The sequence below is a fragment of the Metopolophium dirhodum genome, chromosome 7 (assembly GCF_019925205.1).
Source record: "Metopolophium dirhodum isolate CAU chromosome 7, ASM1992520v1, whole genome shotgun sequence".
Classification (NCBI taxonomy): Eukaryota; Metazoa; Arthropoda; class Insecta; order Hemiptera; family Aphididae; genus Metopolophium; species Metopolophium dirhodum.
In genome coordinates, this window is record NC_083566.1 from 9,348,346 (window position 1) to 9,371,679 (window position 23,334).

Below are 23,334 nucleotides of genomic sequence, written 5' to 3' on the forward strand. Positions count from 1 at the left end.
CTATAATAATGTACTGAGTAGACTGAGTTCTGGCCAGTGTACTAGTGAGTACCACGATTTAACATATACTTATCTCTTAATATCTTAAACCGTGATGAATACTCATCTGTCCAAGGTCCACGAACATATTATATTATTATAATAGTAGAAGTGGAAAGTGGCTAGAAAGTTACAATCGCTATTCGCATAATTTAAAAATAAAAATACTGATTATTATCCATTCAAAAAGATAATACATCGTCCATATTCAACTAATGAAAATGTACGCCATCTACTCGTGTATAAAGGCTTAAAAATTATAACCAATGATATCAGTCATATTCTCATATTATTTATCCTGATCTATAGGTATGTCACGTTTGCAGTGTCTGAATTTGAAATTGGTCATCAAACAAATACTTACTTTTGGAGAAATCGGTGTTCAGACTCGTCTGTCCGCCAACACTCGTCATTTTTCGAAATTGAGTAATTGGGGCACTAAAAAGTCAGCTACCCACGTGAAGATCGTCAACCATCATCCGGATACCATGGCGGATACACAAGTCGAACAAATTTTGGCTCCCTTGAGAGAGGCTGTAAAGAAACAAGTGAGTGGACACAGATTATTTTGTAAATATATTAACAAAATAATGACTGATATATGCGTTTTAATTTGTTACTGGCAGGGTCTCGTGGTGAGATCTATGAAGGAATCAAATGCCTCAGATATGGAAGTGAAAAAAGCCGTTGGAGAGTTGAAAGCGTTGAAGAAACAATTAGATGATAAAGAGTTGGCTTTACAACCACCCTCAGAAACATTTAATAGGTCTAAATTTGCAGACCTCATGATCCGTAGATTTTTTTACGACCAATCCTTTTCTATTTATGGAGGCATGTCAAGATTTATGGAATACTTACAACATAGTATATACCTATTCATAATTTTAAAATGTTTGTGTAATGTTATTTAGGCATTGCTGGATTATATGATTTTGGACCAATGGGTTGTGCATTAAAATCAAATATTTTAGAACAATGGAAACGTTTTTTTGTTCTTGAAGAACAGATGCTTGAAATTGATTGTTCAATGCTGACACCGGAACGAGTATTAGAGTAAAACTTTATTTTAGAATCTGTGTAGGTAACTTTTGATATTTATCTTGTATTTTAATCCATTTAAGGACTTCGGGACATGTGGAAAAGTTTGCTGATACCATGGTGAAAGATAAAAAAACTGGAGAATGCTTCAGACTTGACCATTTAATCAAAAATCGCTTGGAAACTTTAATCAAGGATAAAAAACAAACACCTGAAGTTAAAGAAGAATGCAAAGATATTATAATTAAATTGGATGGTATGACTACAGAGCAAATGTCTGATATTGTAAACAAATTTAACATGAAATCACCTACTACTGGAAATGATCTTTCTGAACCCGTTGATTTTAATCTTATGTTTGCTACTCAGATTGGACCTACTGGAGACCAAAAGGGGTTTGTAGTTGTGGTTTAAATTTAAATTTTATAATATGAGACTTATTAAGATATTTACTGTTAAATTAGATTTTTGAGACCAGAAACTGCACAAGGTATATTTGTCAATTTCAAACGTTTACTTGAGTTTAATCAAGGCAGATTGCCATTTGCTGCTGCTCAAATTGGTAATGCTTTTCGAAATGAAATTTCTCCTCGTTCTGGTTTATTAAGAGTTCGGTAAATTCAATTTTATATTTAACATAAAATTGATTAGTTTAAAAAAATGAAATACTGATCTTAGGGAATTTACTATGGCCGAAATAGAACATTTTTGTGACCCAAGCGATAAATCACATTCAAAATTTAGTGATGTAGAAAATACCATAATGAGGTTATACAGTGCTTGTAATCAAATGGATGGACAACCTCCTGTTGACATCACAATTGGCCAAGCTGTATCTAAAGTAAAAAATCATAGATTACATTAAACAAATTAAGTACTTAATTAATTATTAACACAAATATTTATTATCAGGGTATGGTAGCTAATCAAACATTGGGATACTTCATGGCTCGTATTTACATGTTTATGATGAAAATTGGAGTGAACAAAGAAAAATTAAGATTTCGACAACACATGTCAAATGAAATGGCTCATTATGCTGTTGACTGCTGGGATGCTGAGTGTCTAACTTCTTATGTGAGTTTTTTTTTATTAATTTAGGTTTAAAGTTGAAAAATACATTATTTAACAGTAATTATAATTTTTTTTTATACTTTTTTTAATAGGGTTGGGTAGAGTGTATTGGTTGTGCTGATCGGTCAGCATATGATCTTAGTAAACATGGAGAAGAAACTAAACAAAGATTAGTGGCTGAAAGAAAATTGCCTGCACCTAAAACAATTCAAGTTACAGGTAAGTACTATTTTTTTTTATTAAATGAATTTATGATTTAACTTTGAAGCTATGTTTTTATAGAATTGGAAATGGATAAAGGTTTGATTGGTAAGACACTACGCAAAGATTCCAAAGAGTGTGTTGACAAATTATCAAAATTGTCAATAAACGAAGTTAAACAATTACACGAATTCATTGATAATGGGTAATATAATTTTGGAATACTTAAAACACTATTTAAAATATGTTGGTAGTTTATCTAAAAATTATAAAAACTTTTTATCAGTAGATAAATACAAATCTAATTTTATTATTTTTATTACTTTAAGAAAACGTGATCCAACTACTGGATTAACTTTGTGTAAAATTGGTAATAAAGAATTCCAGATAAACAAAGAAATGATTCCACTCAAATCTTATTCAAAAACTATACATGTTGAAGAGATTGTTCCAAATGTAATAGAACCATCATTTGGTATTGGCCGAATTATTTATACATTATTAGAACATACATTTAAAATTCGTGAAAAGGATGAACAAAGAACGGTAAATATATTACAAGTATTTAAATAACTAAATACAATTTTCATAAAATATATTTATTTTCAGTACTTATCATTGCCTCCATTAGTAGCACCTTTAAAATGTTGTGTTCTTCCATTGCTTGACAATGATAAGTTCACACCCCTAGTATCTATGTTGTGTAAGTATGGCAAAATAATAATATGTAATTTAACTTAATATATATCTTTTAAATTAAAAAATGTAATTTATTTTTAGCCAAAAGCTTATGCCTGAAGGGTGTATCAAATAAAATTGATGATTCAAGTGGGTCTGTAGGACGCCGCTATGCAAGAACCGACGAGATAGCAGTACCTTATTGCATTACTGTAGATTTTGACTCATTGGTCGAACCCCAATCAGTTACTATACGAGAGAGGGATTCAATGGAACAAATCCGAGTACCTGTAAGAACAACAGCAGTTTGATAAACAATTAGTTGTTAATATTTATTTACATTATTGTTATTATTTTAGGTGTCTGATGTTGTGGATTTGGTATACAATTTATCACAAGGCAATACTGTTTGGAATGTAGCTAAAGCTAAATATCCTATATTTGAGTCTCAACAGACAAATGAATAATGTCATTTAAAAGAAATATACATAAATATTAATATATAATTATTACACTTCATTTCAGAAATAAAATACAACTTTGTATGTGCAATAGATGTAAAGGTATTTGTATTCATATTTTTACAATGAATTTTCTTTGTAAGTATTATATAAAAATTGGTACATAGGTATTAAATGTAATGTTCTAATACAAATAATTATACAAACCAATACACTGTGGTCTGTGTTAATTTAATATTTAAAAGCCTATCAGTTGAGAACTACATAGTGTCATACATAATATACCATATTATATATAAGGCTTAAGTGTATAGAACTGAAACCAGTTGATTTCTTAGTTATAACTTATAATTTATATTTATTTAGTATGACTCCATCACACATTACAGTAAAGGAATTAATTTACAAGTTACAAATACAAACAATAATTAGAGGATATAAATTATACTGGCTTAGTTGATAACCACCCAAAAAGAATTCCCTACCGCTTATTTGCTCAACAATAGATATTTTTTTTCATATTTTGGAAACTAACAGTAGTCGGTAGTGCTTTGTTGTATGTGTAGAAGTAGCTGATCAATTGGTAATATACACTACCAACAATTTGTGAACGTATACAGGGTAATTCATTAAGCGTAAAACACTCATTATCTCAAAAAGTATTAGTTTTTGAAAATATTTTTTTACATAGTTTCAAGTTGTTAAAAAAAACAACGTTTTTATTAAAAAATTATATTAGATATTTATATCCTTATAATTTTTAAATTTTTAACTTTTTTGAATGACAGCATAGTTTTAATTACATATTCCAAAGCAGAATATGTTTCTAAGTATTTTGATTCCTAAAAATTTAGGGCGAGTAGTTTATGAGTTATAAGCACTTAAAGTTTAGATGGGCTGAGTGGAGTGGTATGGGGTTACCCCACAAAATATTTGTCTACTACTCCGCTTGTCTAAACTTTAAATACTTGTAACTCATAAACTACTCGTCCTAACTTTAATTTTTATGTATCAAAATATACCAAAAATGGTATGGCTCAAATGCCCTTAACAAATACATTATTTGTATTTTATATTATATACAATTTATATATCGTTTTAATTAGTAATAATAAATTTATTTTTATTTTTAAAATATTAAATCATTAACCTGGAATTAAGTAATTTCCTTGTACGTCCATAATACAACAGAAATAAGTGGCAAGGGATAACTTTTGGGGCAGACGTCAACTATCCAATTTCAATAATATATCTTATAATTTACTGCTTAAAATATTAATAAAATGTGAACCAATTTCAATATTATTAATTATTTAACTATATCAAAAATGTATAACACATTAGTGTTCACTATACTGTCTCAGATTTTTTGATTTCCTCACTTTTACTCTTTACAAAACAAACAGCTTATATACAACTATAGATTAGATTGTAGTCTGTGGTCTGTAGTACTCTGTATCATCATATTGAATTTGATCTAAATGTAAAACAAATAGTACTTTTCAATTAGTGATACTTTGAATCAAGTTACATAACGGTTTAAATTATAATGTTTATTGTGTTTCAAATACAGACTTGTAGTCGTAGCTAATTTTTTTTTTATATTATGAATTAATATGAATGTAATAATTTAACAATAAAATCACATTTACAAATTATTCTTATCACAAAAAAAAATCATTAAAAATGCAATTTTTATTTGTCTATAAAGTTATATTATTACATTATGCCATTGCTAGATTATTATATACCTAACTTAATATTAGCGACCGGAATTTTATGCATTTACATATTCAAACTGAGTGTATGCTCGACTATAAGGGTTCTAAATGTGGACGTTTCAAATCAAACATTTTATTTTGCATATTGATGAATATTTGAGGGGTTAAGGCATATTTTGTTATTAAATCATATAATTTATATAATAGTCATATAGGTACATTATTTTATACACTTTTAATATAAAAATAACTCTTTCCTTGGTCCTTTTTAAAATAAAAACGAGGATTAAAATGTTGATCAACAATTAATATTAAATAATTACAGAAATCTTTTTGATAATCAAAATTTAGACGCAATTCAAATGAACTGATTTGGTTATTTCTTGCTAAACAGATAAAAATAAAAGTGATTTTAATAGTTCTTTGAAACATTATTGACTACCTAGTTTATACTTTACAAAACAAACTTGATGACTTCATAAAAATTGCTAAAAATATATTGTCTATTTGAATCTACTAACCATTTATAAATAGTATAATGTATACGGTATAAGTACATGTACCAATTGGAATATCTTTAATTAATGCTATTATGCTAATAATTTGACTTATTTAGAGTACAATTCTTTATTAAAAATTTTGAAATTCTTTTAAAACTGAATAATCTGTTTTCATAGATTGAGGTATTGTTCATACCTCAGCTCCGTGTATATCCTCGATATCATTTGTACTATTTATTTTGTAGCTTAAATATTAAATGAAGCCCCATAATGAATAAGTTGTACAAATAGCCATGAGCCCTGACACCCTGAGCGTACGCCTATGCATATAATATGTACTTCTATTTAACATGTGACTAGTTACTAATATTATTTTATAACTGAGTACTGCCCAGTGTGTCATCCATAATAACTTACAACTAACAAGTACTTTCAATCAAATTTAAATGTAATTTATTGTGTATACAATTACTATTACATTAAGTTAAAATTTGATTATTTCATTAGAAATATACAATCTGTGCCCTTGCCCCTAGGGCGCAGTAAGAATGTATGCTACAAGAATAAAAACATGAATAAGAAATTTGATTATTAAAAACAAAACTTGATGAGGCTATAAATTAGTACCACACTACATAATGAAGATAAACAATCACATGAATGAATAAATAGATTATTTTAATTATAAGTTTAATTAATACAAAACCAAAATTAAATACATGAACATAACATAAAAAGTAAGATAATTTAAAAAAGAAAAACAATGATAGGCATTACTTAACTCTTTATACACCTTACTTGGAATAGAAAAATCATGTTCACTTCGAATCTCAAATTTTTACTTAATACTTTTATTCAATAATACATTAAGCACTTCATTATCAAGATCTGCAAGGGCCCATTTATGAGAGCTAATTTCCAATGCTTCCCATTCTGCTTTAAAAGCTACTTTTGGATCCATAGGCATGGACATAGCAGCACCGGACATTTGATCTTGCATCAAACGTGACTGATCTGCAGCATTATTTTCACCCAAAACTAGTGCATATATGCTCCGAAGCCCAAATACATTCAAAAAATACCATGAAGCAGACGACACCCAAGCTGCATCTAATGAAACCAATTCAATACCTAACAAAGAAACAAAAAAATTAAAACTTATAATAACCGGTCATATTAAGCAAATTACCTCTTTGTAACATTGGTTTGAAACGCAGGGTTAAGGGAAATGGTACTTTGGTAGTGACAAACCCAGAGAACATCCAATTGATCCAACCACCGATGACCACCATTGGCAAAACGTTGGTTACGTTTCCTTTCAACATTTCGGTCATCATACTTGGATCAGGCATAGCTGTTTGAGCAGGAGCTGCTCGTTTTTGGGTCTTAAAGTAACCATTCTCCTCATTATTAAAGTAATGGCGACGCATATAGAATCCTTGTTTAGATATGTATCGACCATTTTCACGTAACATGCGTGATCTAATTAGCACTTGACTATCCTGTACTTGTGTCAGCTCAACTTTTTTTTGAGACGTGATTAACAATGACACATAATGCCGAATGACACCGACAAGGAATGTGATCAGTACAATTGGTAAAAACACCCAACCTCGAATATTGATGTCCAACACCAACTCAGCCATATTCTTCTAAAGTTAAGCCACAAAACTAAAATAATATGGACATTAATACGATTAAGTAGTAACTAACTCCTAACCGATAAGATTAGGAATTCAGTTGTTTGTATTATTAAATATATTTAATAGAATTTAGATGTGATTTGTGTCATGATTCAATGATTGTTCATAGTATCATAGAATTACAGAATTGAGAATAGAATAATGAATTGAGTAGGTATGACTATTGAGCACGAACTTTATATCTTAGAGCATTTCATTACCAAACTCCAAAATAATTTTCGTGATATCAGACTATTATCGTAGTGGTGTTAAAAAGTAACAGTCATACCACACATAATAAATTAAATACGGTCACTGGTTCACTGCTACTTTTCACGGCTTCTTTTCCCATTGACCCATTATTAAAGAATATCTATGGACCACAAATTAAGATATTCTTAAAATATTCTTATATTTCTTATTAAGATATTCTTAATTCGTGCTATGGACCGAACTGCCCGATGCCCTCTTCTCTACGTCGTGTCAGAGGGCATAGTCGCATGCTAGGTGGATTTATTTTTATTTATTTCCAAGGGTAAGTAACGTTTCTGGTGGAGTTATTTTAAAATCTCTTATACAAATGAAACCTAATATAGCAACCACTGAAAAACTAAAATTTGAGAACAAATTGGAAGAAATGTTGGATTCTGGAAACTTTAGTGTATTTACTGACAACACTTATTTTAATCAATCGCTTGTAGACAATGATATATCAAATAATTGTATTGATTCATCTGCCCTTACTTATTTTGTGGGATATGTTGTTAAACAGGCACGGACATTTTCAGTAACGAAGTCTTGTGAGGAGTGTTTTAAAACTTTGAATAAATTGGATGATTTTGAGGATCATGATCGTTTTACCTTACAAAGAAGTCAGGGCCACTTATTTATACCATCAGATATTTTACTTAACTTAGTATACGAGTAACTTATGAACGAGCAATAGTTAAAATATTGGAGAAGGATAATTTTCAACAACTTATTTTATTTGACGGTAAAAAATGTTTTTAAAATTATTATTGTTGACTTAGTTAAATTACGTTTAAAGGGTATTTAGTAATAGGTACTCTATTAGTAACAATTACAGTGAACAAGTTTTATTTTCATTTGATTTCTTTTTCTTATATATATATATTTGATTTGGTAAGAAATGTATTTTAGTCTTAATAATGATATATTAATTTATTGTTAATTTTAATTTTATTAATTATCTAGTCAATTTTTCCTTATAATTAAGTTGATTCATTTTTTTTTAGTTTTAGATGAATTAAAGTTTTAAGATTATCCCGAAGTTGGCTGCAATGAACATAAATGTCAACTTACTAAACAATAAACATATAACCAAGGTTTACCTGACTATACGAATGATTTTTGCATGTAAACGGAAAAATAAAAATGCTGCAGAAAAGCGATTAAAAAAAAATATCTAAACTCATTTAAATTTTAGCTTGTATAATAACTACATATCTAACTATTTATTTTTTAAACAATATAATATACGTATATTTATATCTCACCAAAAAGTCTTTTTCATGTTACAACTTGCACTTTTGTGAAATCTGTGTTGGAGTATTGCGCTACTGTAGGAATCTACTGTGTGGCAGTCAGCTTAAAGTGTTGAGCAAGTACAATAATATACCTACACACAAACCAATATATTGTAATATTGTCGATTAAATATCTTGTATGTGACTCAATCCGTATTGTAATACAATTAAATAAATAACCGTGTAATGAGTAAGTTATACAAATTTGTCAGTAATGTTGGAATATTCCAACTTTTATTTTCACTTGCGCGCCAGAACATGATTACACCTCACTGGCGCCTCAACTTGCACGTGTAAACCTAGCATTATCTAAACTGTTAGTTATATCATGTGAAGTTGAAGGGACCGGCCAAAAAGTCCGAGTTAACCAAATCCAACTATCCACGAATTCGAGTTATCCAAGGATAATACAATAATAAGAAATTCTAGGGACCGGAAAAATGTTCGAGGTATTGACGATTTCGGGTCAAAAGTGTTCGAGTTATTAAAGTTTAACTGTAATATATAATATATATTATCTATCTTAGTGCCTATTGACTAGCTTTTAGGTCTATGGTTCAACTACTTCAACTATGAAACGATATTATAACTTACGAGTTACCGGTAATCAATTGCACGTAGGAATAATAATAATAATAATGCCATCACACTATGTAGAGAATATATTATCTTCTCTACATCGTTCACTATCAAAAGCATAATATTACAATAAATGAATGACCCATCTATATAGCTAGTTAATTACAAAATATAAATTATAAGATAATATTATTATATATTATTTTATTTTTAAGATAGATGGTTAATTGAAAAAAAAAATAAACACACCAAACTATAAACTAACAATATTAAACAATAATAAAACAAGTAGGTACCTACAATAGCGAGGTACCTATACAAAAAATAATATAGTTAATGTTATAATAAAAATGTTTAAATAGGAATAAAAACAACTGAATAAGAGACATAAAGAATATACTATAACCATTGATTAAAATATACTTATATAGCTATATATAGGTATATATATGTTGATCAATGGTATAATATAAGCCATAAGTAACTATAAGCTATACATTATAATTAGTAGTAGTCTTATTTCTTATGTTGAGTGATTAGGTTTTACTTGAAGATGTCGAACTCGTTGAGGTTGAAGTAGATCCAGAATTACGCGGTGACCCTACTTCGGGCCTCCATAACTTTGCTCGCATTATTCCTGCGCTATTTGGACAATTTTCTTTTGCCCTCGACCAAGACAACGAATGTAATGAATATGGAGTTCCAAACGCGCCTGAAATTTACAATATTTTTTATTTTAAACCATAGATTTTCATTTTACTAAATGTATATATGAACTAATTATTAAAAATAACTGCAGTTTAGGTAGAGATTGAAAGTTGAGGTAGGTATACTAAACAAGTTGGTTATTTATTCATCAATAACGCCCAGTTAATCTACCCACCACCCTCTTTTATCATTGTGCATTTATCCAAGTTCTGACTTTTGAAATTTTTAAAAAAAACCTGAAGATCATTTTGAATTCTTAGCTTTTTATTAAACCTACACATAAAACAATTTGCTGCCTTTTAAAATGTTACAACTTTTGCCGTTCTAGGGCACTTTCCTCATTTGACCCTGGCTCTGGAGATCATACTTATTAGTAGAACATGATATTCAACGGATCACAATGAATGCCATCAGGACATCATCTCCGTTATTCAGTAAATAAGTAAAATTAGGTAGGTAAGTATATTTAATATTTTAATCAATGATTTAGTAAGGCTCTTAAGTGGTACTTAAAATCTCAAAAAACATGTTAGGTTTCTAGTTACCTATACATTATTTCATTAGACAATGAACACAATTGGCGTACGCAGGATTTTTCAATTTTTCAATGAGGGGGGGGCTTGAAAATTAGTTACAATTTTATTTTTGTTTTGTCCAGTCTAATAATTTCAGACGTTTATTCGAGGTATTTTAAAATGTTTGTAACTTTTCAATTTTTCTGGTAGAAAAAATGCTCTGATCATAAGCTTCGATGCCCAATGTATGTTTTTGGAAGCAAATTGGATCTAGTTGGTACTTTTAGCAGGTCGAAATTGAAAATGCTCAGTGCTTTTTAAAATAATTGTAGAAAAAAAAATGAAAATGTACCAGCTTGGTTATGCCATCCTCACTTGGATTGTATTTGATTGGTTTAAATTTTTTTCTATAAATGTCAATAAAAATTATTTATCCGGTTAAAAAGCTTAAAAATATAATACGTAAGTTTTTATTATAGGCAAAATATTAACGAACATAGGCATCATGGTTATTTTTTATAAGCATTTAAAGTTCAAATTTCGTCAAAACCTCAGTTAATTTGTATGGCTAGACAATTTAATACAAGGTCTTTCATACAAATAGTTCATACTTTTACCGAAAAATTACAGATAATTTTAGGAAAATTGGTATGCAAATACAATGTTTTTTCATAAATGAATTCATTCTGGTCAGATGTATATGCAATTTACGTCTTGCTTACTATAGTTGACAGTTGAAACTTGATAAATATTTTTTTTAAAGTAATATTATACGGTAAATGGGGGGGGGGGGTGCTTCAGCCCGTTAGCCTCCACCCCCTGCGGACGCCACTGATGAACACATTTAGTCTAAGTCATTCAATATGAACAAATAATTACGGATTGAACTTTTATTGTAATGTACAGTGTATGTCTGTATATACCTATTCTACTTTACATATTTATTAAATATTTAAACTATACTCATAATAGTACATAACACATCTAAATTAATAATTTAATAAATATTAATTTTTTATATCAAATAGTAAGTTAATATAATATTATGTCTATCTAATCTACAAAACTATACAAAATTATTTTATCAAGAAAAATAACAGAAATGTTTGTATTACTTTAATAGCTAGTATTGGATTAATTTTATTTTCATATTAATATTTACGTACAACCATAAAAACAAAAAAAATTTAACTTGATAGATGTTTAATTTTGAGAAAAGCTAAGTTATTTTAAATGTCAATTAAACTAATTAAGTTAAAAACTTAAAAATAATTAACTTTTGAAATTTGAACTATAGTTAATGCCGGAAATTTGCGAAATGTCGGCTAAAGACGTTAAAGTATTTTGATGCAGCTTAGAGGTTAGTGATTCAACGTTTTCTTGCTTAACATGAATCAAAAATCGACCGAGACAATCAATGATTCATAATCGGATTTTGACCTTATTAAAATATTGGCATTTTAATAAAAATTGACAGAAAACCTCAATATTAAGAAATTATCAAAAGATTTTAATTTAAATTCAAACAGGAATTTACACATGTACCTATATTGAATAATGAATATTAATCTTGTATGATATTATTAATAAATTATATTACCTATCACTATTACCAATTATCTATTTTCCATAAAATACCATAATATAGTAACTATATTATACTATATTCAAATTAAAACTTAATAATAAGACTTGAGTAAACAATGTGGTGGACGAAAAGTACGTCTCTACTCACCCACCCATGACCCATAATTACTACGACCACCACTGCGACCACCAGCATACGATCAGTCGCGTATGCCGATGCGCGAACCAGTGTACCTAGTACCTATACTCTTAAGTTGAAAGATAGTATCATTCTACATAATAGATTTAAGATATAAATAACTAAAGAAAATCATTATTACCAACAATCAGAGCACATTTTATAGTATTATAATTTATAAGTTATAACTATAAACTTATGTAAAATATCAAATTCCTAAAAAATTTTTCGATTTCATTATGCACGAATGCATCCATTAAAATACTGATAACACCCCCCCCCCCTTAATTTTTTTAAAATTATACTCACAATATACGTATATATAAGAGTTGTATTAATGAATTATGAAAATAAAGTTTTTAAGTAAAACATTAATTATTTTTATTCTATTATATGAAAAATGATTTTTAGAATTGAATGGTATTAAGAAAAGGAAGTTATGTACCTACATATTTCTTTTCATTACTACAATTTAAGTTACATTTACGCTATTGGCATACAGCCATATAGATATACCTATAATAGTATACCTACATCGCGGTATATAAGTAAAAGGTTTAAGTTAAAACGTATACGAGTAATAATTAGATATGTCAGTTCCTTCACTGCGTTAAAATTGAAAATTTTGGTTAGGTATACTATAGCAGTGTATATTATACCTCTGACAATAAACTTCTTGACGGGTTGCTCTTTGACCTGTGCCGGTGGTCTATGCAGACGACCGGCGATCGTTGTAAGTTTGGCCACGTTCAAAGATGTGACGCCGTTTCCTGTAGGCCCTGTACCACGGGTCAACTCTGACAGGAAGTTTATGTAACCGATGGCCAACTTCAAGGTATCCACTTTGGACAAGCGCTTCTCATACGGTAATGTGGGTATGTGCGCCCGAAGTCCTTCGAATGCTTCATTGATGCTCTGCATGCGTCGCCTTTCACGCAGGTTCGCTGCTTGGCGCTGTTGCGTCTTTTGTCTGTGACACCGTGAACTCTTCTTGCGACCCGAACCAACTGAAAAATTAATGGCAAGTACATTTTAAAGAAAACATCAAAAATAATTTAAGCATAAATCATTATTTTAAGTTTGTATACACAATTTCGTCAACAAAATATTTTTAACTTCAAAAAAGCTTAAAAAATAAATATGGTTATACACGGTGAGCTTTTTTTTTTATTCCGGTAATTAAATGAATTTTAAATGAAAATTAATTTAGTTATGAACTAAATTTCAAACCTCAGGTATTTAAACTAAAACACATAGATCTCGAGTGGCGACTACGAGATTAGGAATTGCCTAAATGATTTTCCTTAAATCAATGCCATAGCGAGGCCCCTTAAAAAGGATTTCCAAGCGAAATTCAAAACTAAGCTATAAATAGTTTAAGGCACTGTCGAGTAACAACAAGGTACAATATTAATAAGTAATAACATACATTTGACATTGGTTAATATAATAATATGAATATAATGTACATAGACGTGCGCAGACTTTGTCCGCAGGGGGGCCCTTTAAAAATGTCTGAATCAAAGATTCTTTTACTAATGACTACCATAAAAAGGGGTGACTTCGGACATGTGGGGTGAATTCGGACAACACCATGTTTTTTAGTTATCTTATAATTTTAGAATACACGTTTAATAAAAGTTGAAAACTGATACTCTATACGTTAATATCTATTGTAACCTCCATAGAAAATAATATTTATTGATGACATAATGGTGTCATAGTACATGTTATGGAGGTAAATACAAAATATTACCTATATTGTTGTATTTTTAAATTACATAACAGCTACATTGACTACTGTAGCACAACAACAAATAGAAATATTTGATTGCGGTTATCGGTTACCTATACCCGTTAACTTGTCTGTGTTAATTGGTAATTGCATTGATTTTATAATATACTATAAAATCAATGGTAATTGGTACCTATATGTGCAAAATGTTAAGTAACTTGATCTCATACTGTAGTGTTAAATCGTCTTAATTATTACCAACCGTGGGTGACTTCGGACAACACATTATAACTATATGCCCAGATCATATATCAACAATGTAGGATGTCGTCCGTATATAAAAATTATAATCTTAATGTTATTTAAAATGTCGTTGATGGTGTTAGTTATAAAAAAAATGACAACACAATAAGTAAAAACAGAAAAGTAAAAAATAAATTTTAAGTTGACATGTTTATAGAAAAGTAAATAATTTTTTTTTTAGAATATTTAATAAATTATGTTGTATTTGCGATAAATGTATTGGTTTTTTTTTATTTCAATTCATTAAATTTTTTTTTAAATATTTATATTGTCCGAAGTCACCCATTGTAATTATAACATCAGTTTTCAATGAAATCTAATAGGTACGTGTCCGAAGTCACCCCATTTTACGGGTCACTCCGGACAAAATTCAACTTTTAAAAAAAGTGTGAACTTTAATGACCTTAATGATTATTCTTCTGCTATATGATCTTCTTTTCACTCATTATAATAGTATTTTATTTACTAGTTAGGTATAATATGTAAAAGTTTAATGTACTAAATAAGAATATTTTGTTTTTTAGGTCTAAAATATCCGTTATTTGTAATTACTATTTTAACTAACCTAAGTGGTATGTAATATTATCTACAAGTTACAACCGTGAAATAACGTAAGTATATAAATATAATAGTTGATCACACTGTGATAAAAAAAAATAGTCTACTAGCTAATATAGTGGATAGTTGAGACGTAGAGTATTCTTTGATAATAATAAATCATTTGGTCGATGATAACTGATATATTAATAACTTTATTACATTTATTCACAGATATCTAAACTATAAGATTCAAACTGGCTTCACTTTTTTCATGTAAAATGTAAAAATGTTCGCTATCTAGTATAGCATAAATATCTAAGTATTTATTAAAGAAAATGACACCTATGATGATTTTTGCACTGAGTGTTTTAATTTATTTTGTATGTAATCTACAAAAAAAGTACTTCGGAGAAGTAAAAAAGTCTTTCTATGCGTAAGTTGAATGTTGATTAAGTTGATTGGGTGAACAAATAGAATTTTCATGTTAATAAAGAAGTAAAATCAATCTCAAAATTCTGTGCCAAAAAGGCACATTGTTGAAAAAGTTCCCGAATTTTGATTTTTAAACTCCTTTTTTGGGTGTAACTCGTTGTAGTATATAAGTGCAACTCATCTGCCGCCTCGGCAAGAAATGTGCGAAAATTCGATTTGATGCATGCTTGTACAATATCTGCTCGATTAACCAATGGCAACCAATAAAATAATAAATACTAATTGATACTAATTATCTCTCCTTATAAAATGAAGACACAGTATTCATTTTGTAACAAATGAAGGAACATTTATTTATTTATTTATAGAAATAACATAGAGCCTCACGATACTGACTTAAGAGTCTAATGCGGCTCGCGAGCTTCGTTGTGGTCACCCCTGAATTATAAAATATTCAACAAAATGTCTCTCAGTACCTACCGATCTTTTTTTTTTTTAGATAACTGTTTTATTATATATGTATACTGTATAGTGTATACATGATATTATATTATATATTTATTTTGTATCTGTAATCCATATACTATAATATATATATTATATCCTATATATACCTATTCTTGAAAAATAAATCTATTTCTGTTTGATTGCAAATTGTATTTACTCGACCAACATTTTAGATTCTGAGCGAAGCGATGAATGTATTGATTTTACAATGATGTGTGTTTTTTTTTTAATTTTTTTAATTTTTTTTTTATTTTTGTGTCTGTCATCACCTTTTAGGACAGTAAAAGTGCTTGGATTTTCTTCAACAGTAACTTTTCTAATAGGAAAGTGAATCTAGTAGGTACTTTGGGGGGTCAAAAGTAAAAATTTCCCAGTAGTTTTCAAAAGCGACGTGAAAAACAAAAGAAAAATTAAGGAAAAACGGGAATTTTTACGCAAAATCTGTTTTCGAGAAAATCAATTTTGGTTTTTGGTGTAACTCTAAAACAAATGACCGTAGAGACATGCAATTTTAACTGAATGTTTATATTAGCATTTTCTATACACCATAAAATTTTGAAAATATTTTGACTCTTTTTGAGCCTTTTACGGACATTGTCAGTTTTCAATTTTTTTAGTTTTTTTTTCTATAAATATCAATAAAATATTATTTGTTGGGAAAAAAGCGTGAAAATTTAATATAAGGCTCCTGATGTATCGTTCTAATAGCAGTTGAAAAATATTAAAAATACATAGGCACAATTTTTTTTTATAAGCATTTAAAGTTAAAATGTTGACAACATTTATCAAATTTATAATTTATTAATTATTTTGTAGTTAAAAATGTATAAAATGTTTAACTTTTATGGCTAAGGATTTAAAATTTAAAACAAGGCTCCGCGTAAATAGGTTATATATAAATTACTTTATTCACAATAATATCATCAAATATATTTGGTAATATCATAGGCTGACTGACTGTTTTCGCTCAGAATCGTTTTTTTTATACAATGATATTATATCAATGAATTCAAATTTAACACCATCCATTACAGTGACCCACTTGTAACCTACTGTACAGCAGAGCGACATCCACTTATCCACCTTTTTTTAATATAAATACGCCACCTTGTACTTAGTGGAAACGACATTCGTATTTAGCTATGCTTGGCCAAACTTTTAGCATGCTAAGATGAACAGAGTACAGACTATAATCTAACCATTTTCTGCGGATGCATTCAACTATTAATTATTATTATTATTATTTGTCGTCTTGTCAATAAGGCTGCGAACAGTCGGGTTATGGAAAAGATAAAAAGTAAAAACGGTACACATGACACATCACTTGGGATTTTCCCGGCTCATCTGTACCTTATATTGAGCCCAACCAATGAGGATCCCAGCTTTATTTTCTGAGAATTTTTTTAATAATATTATGCAAAACTACAAAACACAAACATGTGTTAATTTTTAATACCTAGATTTACACTTGTGTTTTGTTATTAATTCGGGGATACAATAAAAGTATAACATTTTTTTAGTAGGAACATTTAAAATAAATGTAATTATATTTAATTTAATAGTATGCTATGTGTATGTGTATTGTGTATTTAGCTAAATACACTTACGACTTACCACAATTGCCGGAATCACAGTCACTGTTCAGCGAGCTCGTGCCATCGGACTCGGAACCAGAAGAGTACTCATACAGGAAATAGTCTCTTGTGTACGGAGGTGCGTGATAATGGTGCGCTGTACCATGGTGGTTCAATTGATAATGATGGTGATGATGGTCCATCTTTGGGTATAGTGAGCGTGTGGTGGATGGTATATTAAAATCGTTACTAATATTATAAATAGTATATAGGTACCTATGTGTGTACACTGCACGGCTAGAGGAGACGCGGGCCAACACGATCGAATGCCCGGACGTCGCTGCAGAGACTGCCGAATCAACTTGCAAGTATCGAATATACCGAGGCGTGCCAGTTAAAGGACGAGTAGTCCCGATACCACGCCCATACACCGCCCCAATATACACCCTTCCTTCCACCCACGTATAAGTTCGTGACCCTATAACGTGTAAGCATACACTATTATGTATAATAATATGCAGGCTGCATTTATAAGTTATAGGTACTTGCGTCGCCCTAAAAAATATTGATAAGAAATTCCAAAATTACGGAATTCGGCTGGTATAAGGTATAACTCACCTAATAGGCCCTGATTTACGCAAGTGCAGATGGAGCACTTGCACTTGGCCCCCAATTTCTGGGGCCCCCGGTCTCCAAAAGTTGTAGAAAATTGTTTTTTTAAATTAATTCCACAAAAATGTATTTTGTAAAATGTAATACCAATAACTGTCAATTTTCAGAGTTCAGTATATTTTTATCATTAAATTGTCAGTTGAATTTTGGTTATTTTTGTCATTCCACACCCCAGTGCTAATCAGTCACCATCACAAAATATTAAAATAATAATAATAGAAAATTGTTTGAACATTGGAAATATTTGATACCTAATAACTATTTATAAATTTCTTCGAGCCCAGTATTTGCAGATTAACCCGTCTTGGTACGCTATGAACATTTCGCTTACACCATTACCATTTTTAGAACCACTGGTTTATATTTCATTCGATTTTGACAATATTACATATTATATGCTTCATTCAGGTATTCTTATTCCCGGAAATGAATACGGTAAAACATATAATTGAAGTCCTATGTTGCCGTACTATATGTTGTACTTTAGCGTTGTGCTCGTATCTTGTTATTTTATTATTATCTTATTATATTATTTTATTATTATGAATATTATGCTATAGCAGTTCGATATTGATATTTGTCAGTATCGCGGTATATACTTTTGTACACTCATACGTGTATTTGAATAGGTGAGCATTAATGTGATAATTAATATTAGAAATTTCTTTTTTTAATTTTCCATGAATATTGTTTAGACTTAATTATTATTGTTTTAAAGTTTGGTAGGCAATAAGTAATATGTCACGGCAGACGGCAGTATTTAAGGGGGGCGGCAAAGCAAAAAATTTGGAAAACAAAAACAAAAACAAAACTGTCGGGGATTATTATCTTTTCATTGTCCTTAATTTACTAGACCGAGTAACTAAATTGTATTTATAGTACATGAAATAATGTACAAATATTTTATGAGTTTTGAGATAGGTATTTAACACTTTTAACATATAAATATTTATTTTTTTTTATTATTTACATCCCCCCTCCCCCCATCTAGAACATTTTTTTGACTTGGGTGGGGGGGCCCAAAAACAATTGTCCACTTGGCCCTAATTTTACTAAATCTGCAGGCCTAGGTATAAGCTAGGTACAAGCAAGGTATAATATGACTATATGAGTATATCAGACGTATTTAGTGTATGGGTTCGGTGTATAGGTAAGTAAGATCACTGCTGCAGTAACTCGGATGCAAGTTAACAGCTATTATACAGGGGCGTATACAAGGGGGGGATGTGGGGGTCAGATCCCCCCCAATAGGCCTTTTTTAAAATTTTATAAAATAGTGTTCTTAATGACTTAATGTAAGGAAATTACAAGGAAAAGAAATGGCAAGGATTTTTTGTAAATTTTTATTTTAACACATTCAACAATTAATTAAAAATAATTTACTTAATATTAATCAGTAATCATATATTTATTTCATATTCATATAATCGTATTATGTGATATTTGATAATATGACGTATATTATATATACAAGTATAATAAATTATTATAAGATAATAATATGTGGCAGACCAGCCACGGGCCGTCGCCAGTCGCCACCGTCACCGATATCAACGCGGCGGAGACGACGCCCGCATGTCCGTGCGTATAATAATACATTTTCCTATACATTAGAAAAAGAAATATAAAAATAGCTAAAAATAGCTTAAATAATAAATATTATTATCTAAAAACAAAAATAAATCACAAATATTATGTCAGTTGTACGAACAAGTCATAACTACATATAACTACTTGTAGAATTTAAAATAAAATGTATTGAATATATATATGTTTTATCATTTATTAAGTATTTAAATGTGCACATACCTAGGTTTAGGTATTTTTGTTCCATAATAATTTGTTTGCAACTGATCCCCCCCCATACAAAAGTTATGTATACGCCACTGCTATTATACAATAGGTATATCATACGAATACCTAGTATACACTATACATAATTTGTATAAATAAATAAACAATATGGTTTATACTTTAGCGTCCTATATACAAAAATGTTACTATAATAATCTCGTAATATTATAGCGACAGATACTACGCCGTCGACTGACAAAGCCGAATAATATTAATTAATATTTATTACATATATATATATATATTTCGTATGACAAAGTAGAGCAACAAATTTAAACATGTAAATAATAACAAACTATATGAATAAGGGTACAAATAATAATAATGAAATAAAATAAGATAAAATAATTATATGTCTAATATGGCAGGTGTTAACTATTATAGCTGAGATAAATTTGGAACTACAAGCTAAAGATTCATGTCCAGATTTTGTATCCAATCAATCACATCCATGTTAGCTGTATGGATATCATTTATAGTGCCTTTGAATGCACGGAACGGGCATTCAATTGCTATATGGGAGATTGTTTGCATATCATTTCCATAGTCACATGAAGGAGTGGTGTGTAATTTCCATTTGTACATCATGTGGTTACATCTTCCATGGCCGGTCCTAATGCGATTTAGGGTCACCCAAATTTTTCTAGGTAGATCGAAGCCTGGCTGCTTGGAAGTTGGATTGGTAACAATGTTTTGTCCATCAGGGTTCTCCGCCATCCAATCATCAAGCCATTTGGTATTTTCCCCTGTGTTTTCCAGTAATAGCATCTCTGCGGTTTTCCAGGGTGGTTTGCGTGACTTAAGACGTAGTCTATCCACATTTAGTCTTACATCTGCGTGTACCGGAAGGTTCTTGTTATTTTTTATCTTAGTCCATTCCCGGATGAGAGCTTGTTCTCTTCGGATCTTAGGGGGAGCTATATTGCTAAGTACTGGGAGCCATTTTAAAGGGGTAGTTTTTAATGTCCCCCTTATGATTCTCATTGCTGAGTTGAGCTGTGTATCAAGTTTATTGGTATGTGCACTATTTATCCATACTGGGGCACAGTATTCTGCAGCTGAATATACTAGTGCTAGCGCGCTGATTCGTAGGGTATTTGCATCAGCTCCCCAGGATGTACCGCTCAATTTATTACATAATATATTAATATACAAATATACAATATACATATATATGTATATATGCGTGATGCGTTATTCTTACGAATAGTTCCACAATAAACCAAAACAAAATAATAAGTTATAAGTAAATACTAAATACAAACTAATTTTATAATAAAAATGTATAGTTTTCTGCAATTCGCACTGCTGATATTACCCAACGATTGCTACCTATAATATTTTAGATTCTGAGCCGGGCGATCGATTTAGAATTTGAAAATGCTCACAACTTCCTTAATTTTTAAAACTTCATAAAAATCCTAAAGAGGTCAATTTACTCTAATATAAAAAATAACAGTTTTAGTATATTTTCGTATATTAGATTTAAGTTATGCGTTAAGTTAAGACGGGTACGATGTTCTTTTAAGCTTGTTAACTATTTTCTAATATGGCCCTATATTGCACGGTGAAAATATGAGAAGAACCTCTATTCCAAATTTCAAGTCCGTACGTTGAGTAGTTTTTGAGATACAGCGATCAGTGAGTCAGTGGTATTTGGATTTTATATGTATAGATAACTAATTATTGACTAACATTATCGGACTTTATTTATGCCTAAAACCTGCTCCGTGATATCCTCTTTCATTTAAAAAAAACTGCATGACAATTGGATAAGAAGTTTCGAAGCCAAACCGTAACAAAGATTTCCTCTTTTGCTTGATTTCAGTTTTATATATATAGATATATTATAAATTATTAATATATATTTATATTGTATTATTGCAAGCTATTATATTGGTTTTGTAGGTACTTAATATTTTTACCTAGGTACCCAAAAGTTGAAATAGAAAATGTTTTGGTAAGGTCGTTAGGATACAATTATACAAAGCCTTTTTTGTGCTTCAATTTATTTAAAAATTATATTTTTATTATAGCCTATGATAATCGTAAGAATAAACTCTAATCTTAAGAATGAAATAAAAATGTAAAGCGATAATCTGTTTACCTATATTTGTTATATTTTTTATCCTAGATTAAAGTATTAAACTATAGATTAAAATTATAAAAAAAAAATAGTAGCCTAATTACCTAATTATTGTTACCAATTTAATTCACCAACATGCAATATGTTTATATGTAATATAATGTTCACGACTTACCTCGAGATAAATAACACATCTGAGTCAATCACATTTCATTTGATTTTAAAATGCGCATTTTAACGACCAACTATATTAAAATTTAATTTCCTGTCCAGTGAATGTTGAAACTGATTTATGGTTTCATACTTTCAAAGTCGACTGATTAAATCTGTTTTATAAAATAAAAAAACCAAAAATAATATAAATAACTTAAGTCTAAAACGTACATATTATTAAGTACCGTTAAGAGGACGTTATACCCGCATGTGTTGTCTCCGTCTTACAAGTGCGTAACATAGCAAATTTTACGCTCAGCAAAACATGTGTAGCTCCGTTAGTATAAAAATTAGAGCGAATTGACCTCTTATAAAATCTAAAGGTAAGATTGTTATCTAGGCAACCTCATGGGCTTTTTATTATATTTTAATTTTAACGCGAGTTATGAGTATTTTAAGATGTATAAAAAATTTACAATTTTAAAATACTCATAACTCGCGTTAAAATTAAAATATAATAAAAAGCCCACGAGGTTGCCTAGATAATAATCTTACCTTTAGATTTTATAAGAGGTCAATTTGCTCTAATTTTTATACTAACCGAGCTACACGTGTTCTGCTGAGCGTAAAATTTGCTATGTTACGCACTTGTAAGACGGAGACAACACATGCGGGTATAACGTCCTCTTAAAATCAATATGTTACTTTTAAAACTGCCTACTTTTCAAACCACATATTCTCAGTTCACACTGTTTATTTACTGTGTACAAAAATGAGTACAATATGTTTTATATAATTTTTTAAATACCTACGTAAAAACCCCGTTTGATATAATATGACAAGTTAATAAAAAAATTCATCGATTAAATAGATACTCCAACTTAGTTGTTTAAAAAGTTAATTTGAATATTATCCAATTTTTAAATTTCTAACTTTTTGCAATGAATTTGCAAAGCATTTATGAGAATAA

The 23,334-nt window shown here is 29.5% G+C and overlaps 3 protein-coding genes across 4 annotated transcripts; 1 reads left to right on the forward strand and 2 right to left on the reverse strand.

The window, feature by feature from the left end:
* The first annotated feature begins 348 nt into the window (after positions 1 to 348).
* LOC132948627 (glycine--tRNA ligase) lies at positions 349 to 3,701 on the forward strand. The gene is made up of 13 exons (XM_061019176.1): positions 349 to 587; positions 666 to 870; positions 951 to 1,092; positions 1,161 to 1,472; positions 1,542 to 1,691; positions 1,756 to 1,918; positions 1,990 to 2,154; positions 2,244 to 2,370; positions 2,434 to 2,557; positions 2,682 to 2,898; positions 2,962 to 3,055; positions 3,133 to 3,320; positions 3,390 to 3,701. Exons 1-13 carry the CDS (start codon positions 351 to 353, stop codon positions 3,495 to 3,497), a joined length of 2,232 nt encoding a protein of 743 aa, XP_060875159.1. The 5' UTR covers positions 349 to 350; the 3' UTR covers positions 3,498 to 3,701.
* A 2,668-nt stretch (positions 3,702 to 6,369) lies between these two features.
* On the reverse strand, positions 6,370 to 7,599 carry LOC132948628 (ER membrane protein complex subunit 3). Its single transcript, XM_061019178.1, has 2 exons — positions 6,902 to 7,599; positions 6,370 to 6,843 (listed from the first exon to the last, which is right to left on the reverse strand). Exons 1-2 carry the CDS (start codon positions 7,356 to 7,358, stop codon positions 6,551 to 6,553), a joined length of 750 nt encoding a protein of 249 aa, XP_060875161.1. The 5' UTR covers positions 7,359 to 7,599; the 3' UTR covers positions 6,370 to 6,550.
* A 1,997-nt stretch (positions 7,600 to 9,596) lies between these two features.
* LOC132948889 (pancreas transcription factor 1 subunit alpha-like) lies at positions 9,597 to 22,420 on the reverse strand. 2 transcript variants are annotated; one of them, XM_061019572.1, is made up of 4 exons: positions 22,387 to 22,420; positions 17,640 to 18,077; positions 13,168 to 13,515; positions 9,597 to 10,232 (listed from the first exon to the last, which is right to left on the reverse strand). In XM_061019572.1, exons 1-4 carry the CDS (start codon positions 22,403 to 22,405, stop codon positions 10,057 to 10,059), a joined length of 981 nt encoding a protein of 326 aa, XP_060875555.1. In that variant the 5' UTR covers positions 22,406 to 22,420; the 3' UTR covers positions 9,597 to 10,056. The 2 variants fall into 2 exon arrangements, with proteins under 2 accessions (XP_060875555.1, XP_060875556.1); XM_061019573.1 differs by lacking the exon at positions 22,387 to 22,420 and having other exon boundaries at positions 9,598 to 10,232; positions 17,640 to 17,802; positions 17,876 to 18,015.
* Positions 22,421 to 23,334: the final 914 nt, after the last annotated feature.

Coding starts and splice junctions, on each gene's coding strand:
- LOC132948889 (XM_061019572.1), bottom strand. Junction 13,516..17,639: donor CTGTGATTCCGGCAATTGTG/GTAAGTCGTAAG, acceptor TTAATTTTTCAG/TTGGTTCGGGTCGCAAGAAG. Junction 10,233..13,167: donor CAAGAAGTTTATTGTCAGAG/GTATAATATACA, acceptor TGTAAATTTCAG/GCGCGTTTGGAACTCCATAT.
- LOC132948628 (XM_061019178.1), bottom strand. CDS start 7,358: ATGGCTGAGTTGGTGTTGGACATCAATATTCGAGGTTGGGTGTTTTTA. Junction 6,844..6,901: donor CAAACCAATGTTACAAAGAG/GTAATTTGCTTA, acceptor TTTCTTTGTTAG/GTATTGAATTGGTTTCATTA.
- LOC132948627 (XM_061019176.1), top strand. CDS start 351: ATGTCACGTTTGCAGTGTCTGAATTTGAAATTGGTCATCAAACAAATA. Junction 1,692..1,755: donor TCTGGTTTATTAAGAGTTCG/GTAAATTCAATT, acceptor TACTGATCTTAG/GGAATTTACTATGGCCGAAA. Junction 2,155..2,243: donor CTGAGTGTCTAACTTCTTAT/GTGAGTTTTTTT, acceptor TTTTTTTAATAG/GGTTGGGTAGAGTGTATTGG.